Source organism: Poromitra crassiceps, assembly GCF_964638095.1.
Source record: "Poromitra crassiceps genome assembly, chromosome: 3".
Lineage (NCBI taxonomy): Eukaryota > Metazoa > Chordata > Actinopteri > Beryciformes > Melamphaidae > Poromitra > Poromitra crassiceps.
In genome coordinates, this window is record NC_139625.1 from 71,043,647 (window position 1) to 71,059,133 (window position 15,487).

At 41.9% G+C, this 15,487-nt stretch overlaps 1 protein-coding gene across 4 annotated transcripts in view; it reads right to left on the reverse strand.

Moving 5' to 3' along the window:
- klc1a (kinesin light chain 1a) overlaps positions 1-15,487 on the reverse strand; it is a 92,076-nt gene that overhangs the window by 5,188 nt on the left and 71,401 nt on the right. Inside the window, exons 13-14 of one of the 4 annotated variants that reach the window (XM_083634161.1) lie at positions 14,615-14,779; positions 3,129-3,259 (exon numbers count right to left, since the gene is read on the reverse strand). In XM_083634161.1, the coding sequence (XP_083490287.1) occupies positions 3,129-3,259; positions 14,615-14,779 (296 nt within the window). Of the gene's footprint in view, positions 1-653; positions 3,260-14,614; positions 14,780-15,487 lie in introns of those variants that run through there. The other 3 variants (XM_083634160.1, XM_083634159.1, XM_083634158.1) reach the window with 3 other exon arrangements.

Genomic DNA, 15,487 nt, shown 5'->3' on the forward strand with positions numbered 1-15,487 from the left:
AGAGCTACTATGAGGAACAACATGGATTGTGCTCAGAAAAAACAACCAATCAACATCATCATTGGTAAGTAGCAAATAAGGCTAGGCTTTAAAAAAATGTTAAATATCCCTTAATGTTAAATATGCCACATAGCACAAAATGATCATGTATCAATTACGAGCAATACCAATGACTCAACACAGAGGGGAGATGGTACAATTCCTGCTAATCATCGATTGAGGATGGTAAAGGACACAGATTAAGAAAAACCTTTAATATAAGATTTTTTTCTTTTAAATATCATTTTTGAAATGTGATTTTAGTGATGATTTGGTGGGATTTCCAACGTTAAGACAATTTCAATTTTATTGTCTTAAATCATTTTTTTTTTTTACCACGTTCTTGTTTTACTTGTTTTCGATGCCGTTTCTCATTTCCAGCATATTCTTGCAACAAGTGACAGCATGTTGAAGCAGACTGGTGGCACCTGCCTCAGGATAACATCAGTTGAAAACAGATTAAATGACTTGTTAAGATGGACATGCCTGCAGTGCTTTACTTTCACTTGAGAGTGATGATGATGACAGAGTGACATCATCAGCAACAGTGGAGAGCGGCACAGAGAGGAAGATGGAAAACGAGTGAGCATACAGATGAGGCATGCAAGTATACATCCACTTGGAAAGTTTATTCATAAATAAAAATTCAAACAGCATAGAATTTGAAACCAAAACAGCCATGCAGACATTCTTTTTTCTTTTTCTTTTAAGTAAAATTCACAAAGGAATAGAAAATAATAAAATTTCAATGCTAATAAAATGAACTATATTTCAAAACCAATTGAAATGAATAGCCCAAAAGTCACAAAATGTAATAAATAAATGTAACTTAATGGTTATAACAAAAATAAATGACAGGCTGTAAAGCATAAAGGCATTTCAAAAGCAAACATTAGCTCCTTCACACGCTGCCAGACAGTGAGTGAAGTCATGAAGTAGTCATGTTAGTTTGTTTTCTCCACTGCATCAGGACAGATCAGCATCAGCACCGATCAGCATCAACAGCCTTTGGTTTTCTACTGCCATACTGAACGGGCGTGGTGGGAGGGGGCAGCATGCACACCAGAACCAAAGATGGCTGGGTGACTTGCGTCTGCGCTTCCATCATACCCACAGACCTTATTAACGTGGCGGCCATTTTTAACACTCAGGGTGGGAATCTATAACTGGGAGATTGTTAGAAATCAAGTTTTACTTCAACACTTAAACTTCAGATGGACCAAACAGTAAAGCAAATTAGTTTGTTAGAGGTCCCAAGTCAGTCTCAAGTCTCAAGTCAAGTCCCAAGTCTAAATGTACTGTCCATATCATTAAAGTAAATACTCAAGTCTATGTGTACTGTCCATGTCATTAAAGTAAAGATTCAAGTCTAAATGTACTGTCCATGTCATTAAAGTAAAGATTCAAGTCTAAATGTACTGTCCATGTCATTAAACTAAGGACTCAAGTCTAAATGTACTGTCCATGTCATTAAAGTAAAGACTCAAGTCTAAATGTACTGTCCATGTCATTAAATTAAAGATTAAAGTCTAAATGTACTGTCCATGTCATTAAAGTAAAGATTCAAGTCTAAATGTACTGTCCATAAAATGGGACAGCCCTTAAAGGCAGATACGTCTTCAGACTGTGGGGGGCAGCAATATGCCAAAGCTCCGGATCCAGTCTGTCAATTCAAAAGAAGAGGAAAAAAGCATCCCTACAAATATTTCCTTGATAATATAGATGTAGAAATTACGATAACCATTGTATTATCTTAGTTTAAATGTCATTTTATGGATTTCCGTTTTGGAGCCTAACACATTTGTTGTTGCTAACTATCGATAGCCAGTAGCCGTGCTGGTCAAGCCATATTATTATTATTATATTATAACATTGTTAAGGTTGTTACGAAATGCCATAATTCTCGGTGGTAATGTCGTTGTTGAGTTGTTTTTATCAAGATACAGCCTACGTGTAATGCAACGCACCACAAAACAAGTGGGGGCTAGAATGACCGTGCTTTCCGACGTGAGGGCTGGCTTGACTGCAGTTAAACACTGCAGTCAGTGTCAAAGTAAAGACTCAAGTCTAAATGTACTGTCCATGTCATTAAAGTAAAGATTAAAGTCTAAATGTACTGTCCATTTCATTAAAGTAAAGATTAAAGTCTAAATGTACTGTCCATGTCATTAAAGTAAAGATTAAAGTCTAAATGTACTGTCCATGTCATTAAAGTAAAGATTCAAGTCTAAATGTACTGTCCATGTCATTAAAGTAAAGATTAAAGTCTAAATGTACCGTCCATGTCATTAAAGTAAAGATTCAAGTCTAAATGTACTGTCCAGGTCATTAAAGTAAAGATTCAAGTCTAAATGTACTGTCCATGTCATTGAAGTAAAGACTCAAGTCTTAAATGTAAAAGAGCAAGTCAAGTCAGAACAAATCATAAGTCCAGTATCAATTTAATATCTGCAAGAAAACTAAATATCTGACTTTTTAATGCAACATGGTTTGAATAGGATAAAAACTTGTCAAGTCAAATCTCAGGTCTTCTTTTCATGCATCAAGTCAAGTCTCAAACAATTAAAGTTATGACTCAAGTCTGACTCTATTCCGACTCCCCACCCACTCTGCTAGGTAGTATGCTACTATAGCTAGCTACCTTGACTAGCCTGGTAGCTAGTGATAAATAATGGGCCAAATATATTAAGATGTGAACCACATTCTTGAAATGCTGAACTCGCTCTTCCAAGTCGAGATTCCCCACCCCAAAGTCTTCAAAATGGCCGCCATGTGCATGAGGTCAATACCAAAAGCGAACTATGAGGCATAGGAAAAGCAAAGTGTATTGTGCCAGTATGAGTACAGCAAGGTACATGAATCAATGAGGGGAAAATAAAATAAAGACTTGTGCCAGTAACAGCTCCCTTGTTCATTTCATGTGCAAAACAGAGCCTCAGAGTTAGACCACTTCACCACCAGCAAAGTAGAGTGAATCCCTTTTGTTTGTTTTTGGTTAGTACACCAGTCATGGACAGGAGGGGCCTCCAGTGCATAATTGTAAAAAGTCAGCTAGCGGGCAGATGGGTGCTCTGTCTGGGGATAGTTACCCGGGGTTTTTGGGCTCACTGTCTCGTGACGAGCCTCCCTTCAGCTTGCGGACGAGCTTCTCGCTGCTGCGGCGGATCGATGCTCGCAGTTTACTGAAGGAGCCGCTCCTCTTCAGAGAGCCTGAGCCATCCTGACGGGAGACGTCACAGGGTTACACTCACACACACACACTCACTCCATTCAAATAACATACGCAGAGTACACACACACTCACTCCATTAAAATAATATACGCAGAGTGCACACACACTCACTCCATTCAAATAACATACGCAGAGTGCACACACACTCACTCCATTAAAATAACATACGCAGAGTACACACACACTCACTCCATTAAAATAACATACGCAGAGTGCACACACACTCACTCCATTCAAATAACATACGCAGAGTGCACACACACTCACTCCATTAAAATAACATACGCAGAGTGCACACACACTCACTCCATTCAAATCACATACGCAGAGTGCACACACACTCACTCCATTCAAATCACATACGCAGAGTGCACACACACTCACAAGTGTATATACTGTACACAAGGGTTAGACTGATTTATCTGGCTGCTATTGGCCTTTGAATGAAAATCAAATCTGATATGATGGAGATGTTCTGACTCTACTCCACAGTTTCAGTAATGTCAGTCTGTAAAATCTAGAATGAAACGCGTCTCAACCTCCACTCAACTGTCCTTAGCATATTTTAATGAAGAGTTTCAGTGTCATAGCTTTAAAGGAGGACTTTGCCTATTTTCAAGCTTTGTATCATTACAATGTGGGGAGTATATGCAAATGAACAATGTTTATATACTGTATATATATATATATATATATATATATAAAAGAAAATCTAGATTTTCTTTTAATCCCATTTTTATCCCCCATTAGTGCTTTTTTTTTTTTTTTTTTTATCCTGGTTGTTGCTCCACCCTCTGCCGATCTGAGGACAGCCGAAACTGGTTCCATGCTTCCTCCGAGACATGGGCAGTAGCCAGCCACTTCTTTTCACCTGACGGGCAAGCTTCACCGGTAGGACATAGCACGTGGGAGGATGACGCTATTCCAACGAGTTCCCCTCCCTCCGAACAGGCGCCCGAACGAGCAGAGGAGGCACCACTTCAGCGACCAGGATATTGCATGTTTTGGTGAGGGGTTCCTATATGAAGGAAACCCCCAGGGGGCACGGGAAGAACAGAAAGGCCCTTTTGATGACCCCACCCGGGCGGTGGGCACTCGAGGACATGCGGACGGGCACGCACTCCCCACTCTCTACCCACATTGTAATGATACAAAACTGGTTGAAAATGTTGTTACGGTTAGGGTGAGTTTTTTCCACCTTGTAAAGAACATAGTTCTGGGGGGAAACATCTCATCTTTGTAATTGTAGGGAATGATTCTGCCATTATAATGGTCACATTCAAATGTACAGCACAAAATAGTAGCTATTGGCACACACAAAATATAAAAATAAAGAAATCTGAAAACCAGTCAACCCCTAATATAAATACACAAGCACAAACACACTCATAATGCATATACCGTAAAAATAAACAATCTCATGTGCGTACACGATGCAGGAATGTAGATGTACAGCAGCAGATTCACTCAGTTATCTGTGCAGTGTAGTTCTAGAATGAGCAGCTCTTACTGTGTTTGAGTATTATTCTAAATATACCCGCTACCTGTATTAGTCTCCTCCACAAAGTAGTCACTCACTGACAATTTAAGTATGATCTAACCTGTATGTATTTGTCTCCTCACTGAAATAGAGTGTTTGGTCAGTGACTTGAAACCCCCAACCCCCCGCTGTCCTCTATCTCTCTCCTATAGTCCTGCATGCAGGGCGGACGTATCTCCGCAATCGTAACTCGTAGACACTCACGGATAGTTTGAGGTCGGCGCCCATTTTTATCTAATCAGAGAAAAGTTCACATTTTCTGGGAAACGGAAGGTCGGATCATGATGCCTATAAAGGACTATATGAATTTTTTCACCCCGAATCAAATGCCGCCATCCGTGAGTCTCTAAGTTACGGTTGTGGAGATACATCCGCCCTGCCTGCAGGACTACAGGAGAGAGATAGAGGACAGCGGGGGGTTGGGGTTTCAAGTCACTGACCAAACACTATATTTCAGTGATTGCTGTCAGAATATAGCGCCATTTAACACTTATTTTAACACAAAAACATCGCTGAATGTACCTTTAAGTATGATCTAACCTGTATGTATTAGTCTCCTTCACAAAGTGTTGTCACTGACAAATTAAGTATGATCTAACCTGTATGCAAATGCTATGTGTTTAGCAATGTGCGTGAAAGAGGCAACATGTCTGCATTCAGACAGATGTGCTCTTAACATTAGGGAGGCCTTCACTTGACTCATAAAGCAGCAACATCTTAGATTAGAGCCGTATAAGGTTGTGTGGCAAACTGCTTTCTGTAGCTAATCTGTTGTGTACTGGGTTTATCAGACAAGAGGCTCTGCTCCACTTTAGTCCAATCTTGAACCCTTCATGGATCCCAAAAAGAAGGGAGGAGATGACAAGATCAAAAAAGAAGTCGTGCCCATTTTTATTTGAATTTTAAGCAGAATTCATTTTTACCATTAAATGTTTCCAGTTACTGTAGCTAACTTTAGCACTCTGAAAAACAGACTCTTTGCCTCCACCCAGTGAGGCTGCTCTCAAACACTGAGATGATTTCTGCCCCCAATCAGTTCTTCCTTCAAGGATCTAGCATCAGTGTCAATGAGGAAAGAGAGCAGTGAGGTACGGCACACTGTACGGGATGCTTGAGTCTCCGCTTGACGAAGACAACCTTAGCTAACCTTTTCCAACCATCATGTCTATGTAAAACATCTAGTATGTCCACCCCCCCTCCACAGGATCAAATAACGTAATCTTATTTTAAAAGATAAGGCGAAGATTTCTGGTATCATCTAGCTAGTTAGTGAATATTTGGGCTACTTCTTTAAAGAATGTGAATATTACTATTATCAAATAAATGTATTGTGTTTATTGCTTCAGAGGATAAATACAATGAAACAAATTTTATTTTTCACACTTGGGAAGTATTAATCCCAAATAGTGTCTGTGTGTCTTCTACTTTAGATTGAACTGCATTCCACCCAATCATGCCATGTTTACATCATGTGAAGCATAGTACAGTCCAGTACAGTTGCCACACCCAGCCAATCCCAGTACTGTATTTAAATTCAATTAATGAATTCAGAAAAGACAATACCATTGTGCCTCAATAATTAACCAATAAAATTCATGAAGCACATTGCTGATAGACAGATACATTCAGTCAGTCAATTTAAGGAGAAGCTGTAAAGTACTTAAACATGAGTATGGCAACTTAAGGTTTTAAGATTTCAGGCGCACTCAGTTGTGAACACATGCACACACACAGAAAGAGAGGGAGCACACAAAGAGGCGACAGGCAAAGATTTAGGTGAGCAAAGAGTTAAGGTTTTATTAGAAGTTTAGAAAGACAAACTGTAAGATGCACAAACAGGACAGGAGACACAGAGGAGATTAGTAGCAGGAGCGAGTAGACTATCAGTAGACTATCAGAATTTTTAGCAAATGCAACAAAAAGGCTCACAGAGTACCGCAGGGACAATGTATTTTTTTTTTGGTTAAATGCATGATATGAGGTCTGTGGTTAACAAAGGTTTATGAAACAGCCAAGTTTGTGTTCAACAAGATAATCTTCACAAATGAGGACCACTTTTATGACTTTTGAAGCGTAACGCGGTTTTCAGAAAATGCTTCAGAAGTCATAAAAGTGGTCCTCGTTTATGAAGATTATCTTGCTGAACACAAACTTTGCTGTTTCATGAACTTTCGTCGACCACAGACCTTATTTCATGCATTTAACCGAAATCCCCATACAAAAATCCCATTCACTTTTATACGTACGAGCCAAAATTGCGAGCGTCCATGTTTTCCGGACTCATTCCTGCGGTACTCTATTGCTTCCTTCCAGCCAACCCTCTAAACCCCCTCCCCTCCCACCCCCCCCCCCCCACCCTTCAAGCAAACCAACATCTATGTATATACACAGTGCTATACAGAAGATGCATAGGCCCAATGCACGATGCTAAGCGGCGCACGCTTCCTATCGGCTTAACGTTCCACTCCCAGTCTCTAGACACTTAGCACACTTAGACATGTATCTGAAAACAGCTGCGATTTTAAAGTCGCCAACACTAACTGTAGTAGCTATATAGCTAAAAAGCTCAGAAATCTGAATTTTGACTGGACGTTGCCACCGTCGTGCATGGAGTCTATGACATCATGACATCACAACATTGTTTTAGCCTGATATCACTGGAAAAGATGAGGGCACAGAGTGATGCACTAGTGTATGAACCTTAATAGAAGGAGAATCCTAGAGAGCCACAATAATCAGTGTTGCTCTGTGTGAGCGTTGCGGTCATGCATGTATTTACAGCATGTCAGGCTTTACAACGAGCCGAGGATGGCCCATTTGTAGGTAAATGTTGGATGAAAAATCCAATGCATGAATCATACAGGACAGACAGTAAGGCCCCCCCCCTCCCCGAGAGAGACAGAGACAGAGAGAGGGAGGGAGGGAGGGAGAGAGGGAGGGAGGGAGAGAGAGATATTAAGTAGAGAGCAGACTAGCAGAGCTCCAGCCTTTTCCGACCTGGAGCCCATTTACCTCAACCCCCCACAGCTGTACAGAGCTTAGGGCATTTTCACATCAGGGACCGAGGGCCCCAAAGTCCAGTTTGTTTGATCAGTGTGAACACTGTGTACCGTACCCGGGCACGGGTACGCGTACTCGGGTATAGCTCGCATCAAGTGTGAAAACAACTGTACCAAAACACGGAAGTGGACCGCCATTAATTTACAGACAACCAGTTATCCTATGGTTTGAACTTTTGTGATCTACAAGAGGTAAATACAAGTTTGTGTATTGTTTTCTATACTGTAACTAAATGTTAGAGTGTAAAAGTGATTACCGTAATGTTGCTAACCGTGCTTAGCCGTTAGCATTAGTATAATAGCCATTGGCTTTGCTTTCTTACTCTTGGCGTTGCATTTGAAGCAATTGACAAGCTATTGCTAGATCGCCATGGAATAGCGTATGGACTTCGCCATGAAACAGTGCATGGAGTTGTTGCTTAGCTGATTTGTCTGATTCGGGAGACAGAAATTTGCAACGCAAGTGTAACCTACTAGTCTTCTTTGTGTTTATTGGCGGATCGCAAACCAGCAAGGTACATACCGCCACCTACTGTATCGGAGTGTGTAGATACGTGTGGCCGGGAACGGAACAAGATTACTCATGTGAAAGTGATCGTACATGGCAACGGAACGCAACAATCGTACCTAATATGAAAACACACCCTTAAAAACACTGGAAAAAGAGACAGAGGGAGGATGTGTTGAAGCAGAGGCGACAGTGTTAAATGACATTGAAGGGAACAAGGTAAGAAGCCAAGTTCTTCCTTATCCTACAAGCCCCACCCAAGCCTGCCCCCCACTCACCTTCCAAATCCCACACACAGCAGATACATACACTGAGAAAGCAAGGTACAGTAGGAAGCAGAGATTTGGTTTTAGACACACAGACACACCGCCCAACCCTAGTCTTCCCATACACAGCAGACAGACAGGGGGGTGATAGTAACATTATGGCTCTGGTTCGGCCCGGCGTGGGGAATCCTCGCCAGAACCCAGAGGTGGAGGGGAGAGAGAGAGAGCGAGTCAGAGCTGAAGAAAACTGCAAAGCCCAAAGGAAGGTTGAGGCGAGGTGAGGCGTCCGTCATGCAGAAGACACGTTTTTACAACCATTACAAGGCATCTGGAGTTATGCCTGCTGGTCAGACAGGGAGGGAGAGAGCGAGACAGAGAGAGAGAGAGAGAGGGAAATTCAAATGGTGAAAGAGAGTGAAAAATGGAAAAAGAAAGGATAGCCAAGTTAAAAAGTTAAAATGAAAGTGGGAGGTGTTTAAAAAAACAAGATGGAAGAGAGTAGTTCAATGGAGAGACAGACAGAAAGGAGGAAAAGGGGAAATGGAAGAGTCAGATAGCAGTCAGTGCATCAAGCAGGTTTCCCCCATCAGAGACAGTATTTCTCCACATAGACATCTAACAACCACAACAGAGCGTCACACAGCCCAATGAAAAGAATGGAAGCTGGGGCAGAAACACAAGACGACTCACGTCAATAAAAACCAGTGCCAGGGCATGGACACTTTTTCCCCCTTCCAGTCGTCTACTGTAGATACTCTTAAAATGTCACATTTGTGAGCACAGAATAGACAGGCATTGTTTTAACGTTTTCTAGGTGTCATGGATTTATGCTCAAGAGCATTGCTCCTCTGGAAACCCGATAAGCGAGCCATTTAAAAAAAGTCTAAATTATTATTTGAGACTGGTAAAATAGCACAACTATTTAAAAAAAACACAATCAGATAATAGAGCACTGCTACAGACTGTACTGTCGTTGTATTGTGTGGACTGGTCTCACATGCTAAAATAATCATTTTATTCTAAGTCTTGCTGTTGGCCAGAACAGGAGGGTGATGTATTTGTATGCTGGGTCAGAAACACATCAACTCTAATGAATTCAGCAGATAGACATTCTGGAATTGCTCTAAAAAGAGGCCAATGACCTCAGAACGCTGCAGTAACACTTCAACACAGAGCCGCCGGGCCTCATTTGTCTCAAGTTCTAACCATTCTAAAATACCAATTCTGTTCTGTTCCCCCTGCACGGCCAGCAGCCATTTTATTCTGTTCTGTTCCCCCTGCACGGTCAGCAGCCATTTTCCAAAGTCCAGTCCAGATGGCCTTAAGTCTCGCCCTTGTTAAGAAAGAAGCTCCAGAAATGAGAAAACCAACAAGGAAAACTGAAGAGGAACCCACCAGACTTGGCAGAGAGAAGACAAAAACAGGAGAGATGAGGAGGATGAGCAGCAAACAGCGTTATCAGCCGAGTCCAGAAACACCGTGGTGTGGTCGGTTCCTGCTCCACGTATAAAAGGCCTCACTTGACCGGGTGACAATCAAAAGCTATAACCAGGATGTGAGAGCAACACAAGCCTCTAGTCAAATGCTGGTAAAAGTTTAGCTGTGGCTATTAAGTTTAGTCTATATTAAGTTTAGTCTATATTACCAGACACTTGGCTAGGAAAGCAGCCATCCTTTTAAGTCTTATTTTGCTCGAAATATGAATTTAACTGCGTAACTAGTAAAAGCAGAAGCCAAATTTCCCTGCGGGCTAAAGATGGCAAGAGCATCTTATGAAGATCACAGGGTTATTTTGTTGTTGTCGGATCCCTTGTTTTTTTCGATAAACTACCTGTGCATATCACTTCAACAATCGCACATATTATCTATTGTTTATCTCATTTTAATGGCTTTTTGCCTACATAAATTGATTGATTGATTGATTGAGTAAAAACCAAACTTATTTCAGGATATGGTGCGATTCATTGACTTTGCCACTAGATGGTGTTTCTGGACAGGGGAACACCATGTTGGAGAGATACTGTCTGTGTAAGGAACATTGTTGGCACAGTTAGAGTACATCATGTAGAACAGGGTTAAAGTCAGTTAGATACACACAGGGAGGGGGTGCAGGTTGCAGACGGATGAGAGCAGCCAGACAGTTGCTGAATACTAAAATTATTAGTCTATGTTGTCTTGATGATTTCATACTGACTCTTGCATTCCTCTGTGTAACCCAGGGTTGAAGTTTATTCTGCTATTGTACTCATTGAAAACTACTTTGGATGTGAGGGAAAAGCTCTTTACTGATCATGATTGCCATACTGCCCCGTTATCCTGTATTCTACCTTCTTACAAGCAATGACAGCAGTTGGCTAAGTGTGCCAGAAAGATCATATCTAGCATTAGACACACACTTTTCTAAAACTGGTTCCACTATTATTTTCCATCCATTACACAGAGGCTTCCCCTCCACTCTGGCTGCTCACATGCCAACCAAGCATGTAAAGGAAGGAAGTTTGGATCAGAACAATCCCACGTGTCATTCTTCTCAGGCAGCATTACTCTGTACAGGACAGGTCACACATACGCTAAAGCTACAATTGATTTTGCACACAACAAACACATGGGAGGGAGAGGCCTTTACACACAGTACAGTCAACACAGAGCACAACAAACACATGGGAGGGAGAGGCCTTTACACACAGTACAGTCAACACAGAGCACATACACATACATGGGCGTGTCCAGAAGACACTGAAGGAGTACAGTACAGAGCCCATGTCGAGTCAGATGAACACACTGATGAGTCATGGTGGCTGTCAGAGGACTTGTTTATAGTGGTGGAAAAAAATCACACCCTGCTTTGGAGAGCGCTCTAGTGGAAGTTACAAGTTTTTGGGGGAAAATCTAGTTTCTTATCTGGCTTTGCCTCCTTGACAGGCAGGAACATGGTGGAGAAACCAACACAAGTCCCATCTAAGGTAGTTTTTTTGTCCATCTTTTTAAGATCATGCAAACCTAAATTATTAATTTTATTAATGTCCCTATTAGCTGGCAATTTAATCACAGCTAGTTTTCCTGAGATCCTCACAAGGAACAATACAATACAAATAATGAACGATAAGAGAAGCCGATTTAAATCAATCTCATAAAATGTAATATGTTACAATAAGTAATATTAGACTGCTGCAAGACGACAAATTAAATTAATGCTGAATTCGACAGACAGGCATTCATTTATTTGAGTTTAAGGTGCTTGTTGACCTTATGGTGCTCACTGGCTGATACTTTATTGACCATGACATCAAAAGGATTCCTATCAAGGGTCAAACCAGATTCCAAACCAGATTGTTTCATTCATGCTACTGATCAAATGTACTTCCTGCTAGAGTTGTTTCCAAAACAAGGACGGCGACTTTGATAGTATAAATAGGTCCAGAGATCAGCTGGTGACACTGAGACAGTGTGAGGAGGCTAACGCTAACGCTAGCAGCTGGCTCACACAGCACAGCAGTGTGTTTTAGATATGGATGTGTTTGGAGCCGAGCGTACCAGAACCACGACCCAATGCATGGCAGGCAGGGGACCACAGGAGGTGGTGCTGATTGCTTGTTCAGGGGACCACAGGAGGAGGTGCTGATTGGTTGTTCAGGGCGCTATGACTACTGTTGCTATGGGAGCAGGCTAGCTCTGAATAGCAGCAGTCTTGTGGAGAAGAAAAGGTGAGCAGCCTACAGCGATGCTACATCTACAGGTTCTGCCATTGCAGAAACTAGACGGCAGAGAAAATGCTCCTGAAAGTAGCAACTGTGTTAGATATGTGGCTGTGTTATGTTATGTACTGTATATGTATATGTGGCTGTGTTATGGTATGTATATGTATATGTATATGTGGCTGTGTTAGATAAGTGGCTGTGTTATGTTATGTATATGTACATGTATATGTGGCTGTTAGATAGTGGCTGTGTTGCACAGGAGGCGCTAGGTGGGTGCTGTCAACATGTGCAGCTCTACAAGTATAACCAGCAGGCTTTGCTGCACTGAATGCATATATTAAGATATTAAGACAGAGAGTTAGTTGCAGTTGCTATACAGAAAGAGAGTTAAGTGGAAAATTGTGTTTGCTGCTAACAGAGCGGTTTGTAAAAGCAAGACCCTCCAACTGAAGCACAGGCGCCGACTGTCAGAGAGTTAAGATACAGCCGAGTGACAGCTTGAGCAGGGCAGCTGTTCACAGGTCTCATTCATCAGTCAGTCAGTCAGTCAGCTGCAGCCTCAGGCTGCTACAAGCTTTAGCTACTACTGTGTTAAGGCCTCATTCTGACAGTCAATCAGCATGATCAATGTACAGTGCCACAGTACAACATGATGTGTAGCCATTTTTACAGGTTACCAAGAAGGTTTACACTGGTAACTGTCCCCATGGGCACACTTCCTAATTAGATGATTTATTTTAACTGAATTGAGGAACAGCCCTGGAGTATCTTCCTTGACAGAAGCCACCAATGAACAGTAACACTGTAACTTATTCAAATCAAGTATTCAAATCAATAAACTATACTGTATGATGACAGCTAGTCACATTTTTAAAACTGCTGATTTCCACATCTTAGTAGCCAGTGAACACTCAGTCATTGGCTGGGTTAAAATCTGACAATTTAACAGTGATGAAGGAATTCAGCAATGCATTTTGATAGGATTTGCATTAAATGAGGGGCTGTATTAAGTATATTGGAATAGAAATGTTCTACAGGTAAGCTTGCCTCCTCTACATTATAGTGAAAACAACAGGACTTGTTTGTGGTCTCTTTCTTTGTTCTTTCTCTTATGTTATTTATACCAGTTAGGAGCATTATGAAGAAATAGCTGAAGATAAGCAATCAGTCCAGAGTAGACTGTGGTTTGCCCTGGCTTCATTTGTTATTCCAGGCCTTCCAAGCATGAGGAACTGCTGGCTATCAGATGTCATTGTTCTAACTTGGCCAAATAAACCGCTCCAAACAAGCTTTTGAATGCACCTTCAAGATGAGCACGCTTATAAATACAACTCCCTGTGGGTATTTGCAGGGTACGGCTAAATGGCCAGATAGATAACTATGTATGTACAGTATGTTAAGCTATGTATGTATGTTAAGCTATGTATGTATGTTAGTTGATTTAGATAAAAACAAGCGCGAATCTGCAATAGCCATACCACCCTACTCTGCCACCCTGCATTTCAAAATTTGCTCCCCCACACTGCCACCTTTCAGCCGATTGGCATGAACAGACACACACACACACACAGACACACACAGACACACACACACACACACACACACACACACACACACACGCACGCCTAATTTGCCTCCTAGGGTGAAAACTGTGGCCGCCAAAGGGTGGGGGACTTTTTGTGAACTGGCTGACCTACAGACCTACCGACCCACCGAGTAACCTACAGTATAGAGCTAAAAAAGTAAAGAAAAACAAAGGAAGAAGAAGATATGCGAGTAAAAATGACGGTAGATCCTACTGCTGTATTTTCACATAATGGGCCTTCGTTGGACACTTCTATTGCAAGTCTTACAAAACCATGAGGGCAAACATCCCCCAGTGGGAGTTGAACCCCTAACCCAGTAATAACACTAACCCTAACCCTGGCAGTATTAATGTCATATACAGTAATAACACTAACCCTGGCAGTATTAATGTCATATACAGTAATAACACTAACCCTGGCAGTATTAATGTCATATACAGTAATAACACTAACCCTGGCAGTATTAATGTCATATACAGTAGCTACAAATAATTACTTATCCTTTTCCTCTCCTTGTGCATCTATTCCAATATGCTGATAGAGCCCCAGATTGCTTCCTATTCCAATATGCTGATAGAGCCCCAGATTGCTTCCTATGTGGCTTGTGTGTGGAAAGCTCCAGGGTGTGTGTTGTGTTGTGTTGTGTGTGTCTCAGTAGCGTGTGGAGGGCTGTGTACTGTACTTACCCCGTTCCACTCCACGCTCATACTCACTTCCTCGCCGCCGTCTGGCCCGCTCTCATATTTCACGGTGGTGTCAGAGGTCAAGCTCTCGCGGCTTCGCTGCTTCTCCCGCGCCTCTGGCTCGCTCAGGACCTCCGCCACCCGCTGCTTATGCACTGTGTCCAGACCCTGACACACACACACACACACACACACACACACACACACACATACAACAAACACACAAAATACAGACAACAGCAATAAGTGCCAAGTCAATCAATCAATTGATCGATCAATCAATCAATCCAATTAAAGCAAAAGCCATGGACTCTGCCACCTGCCACTTGTGCACTGTGTCCACACACATACACAATACATGTATATGGTGGACACTAGTAATAAGACTTCTAAGACTAATAACGCTCCAGACTTCAAACACCTGCTGCACCAAATCTTGAGACAGACAGCACAGCACAGCACAGCACACACACACAGACAGAGACAGACAGACACACGCACACACACACACAGACAGACAGACAGACACACACACAGACAGACAGACAGACACACACACACACACACACACACACAGACATGCACACAGACATACACACACGCACGCACACACAGACAGACAGAGACAGACAGACAGACACAGACACAAAGACATAGGCCGACACACAGACAGACTACAGTAGATGGCAGGAAGGAGTAACAATTAAAAAAAGTAAATGCAAAGACACATTTGGCAAAATTGTGTCTCTCAAAATTAAGACTCCAATTCCCATAAACCCCTGTTGCTTCTTGTCACAGAGAGCATAATTGAATCTTGTTCCTTATCGTTCTGCTCCATTGATGGTTGATAGGGAAACTAACTTTCTAGGCTTGTAA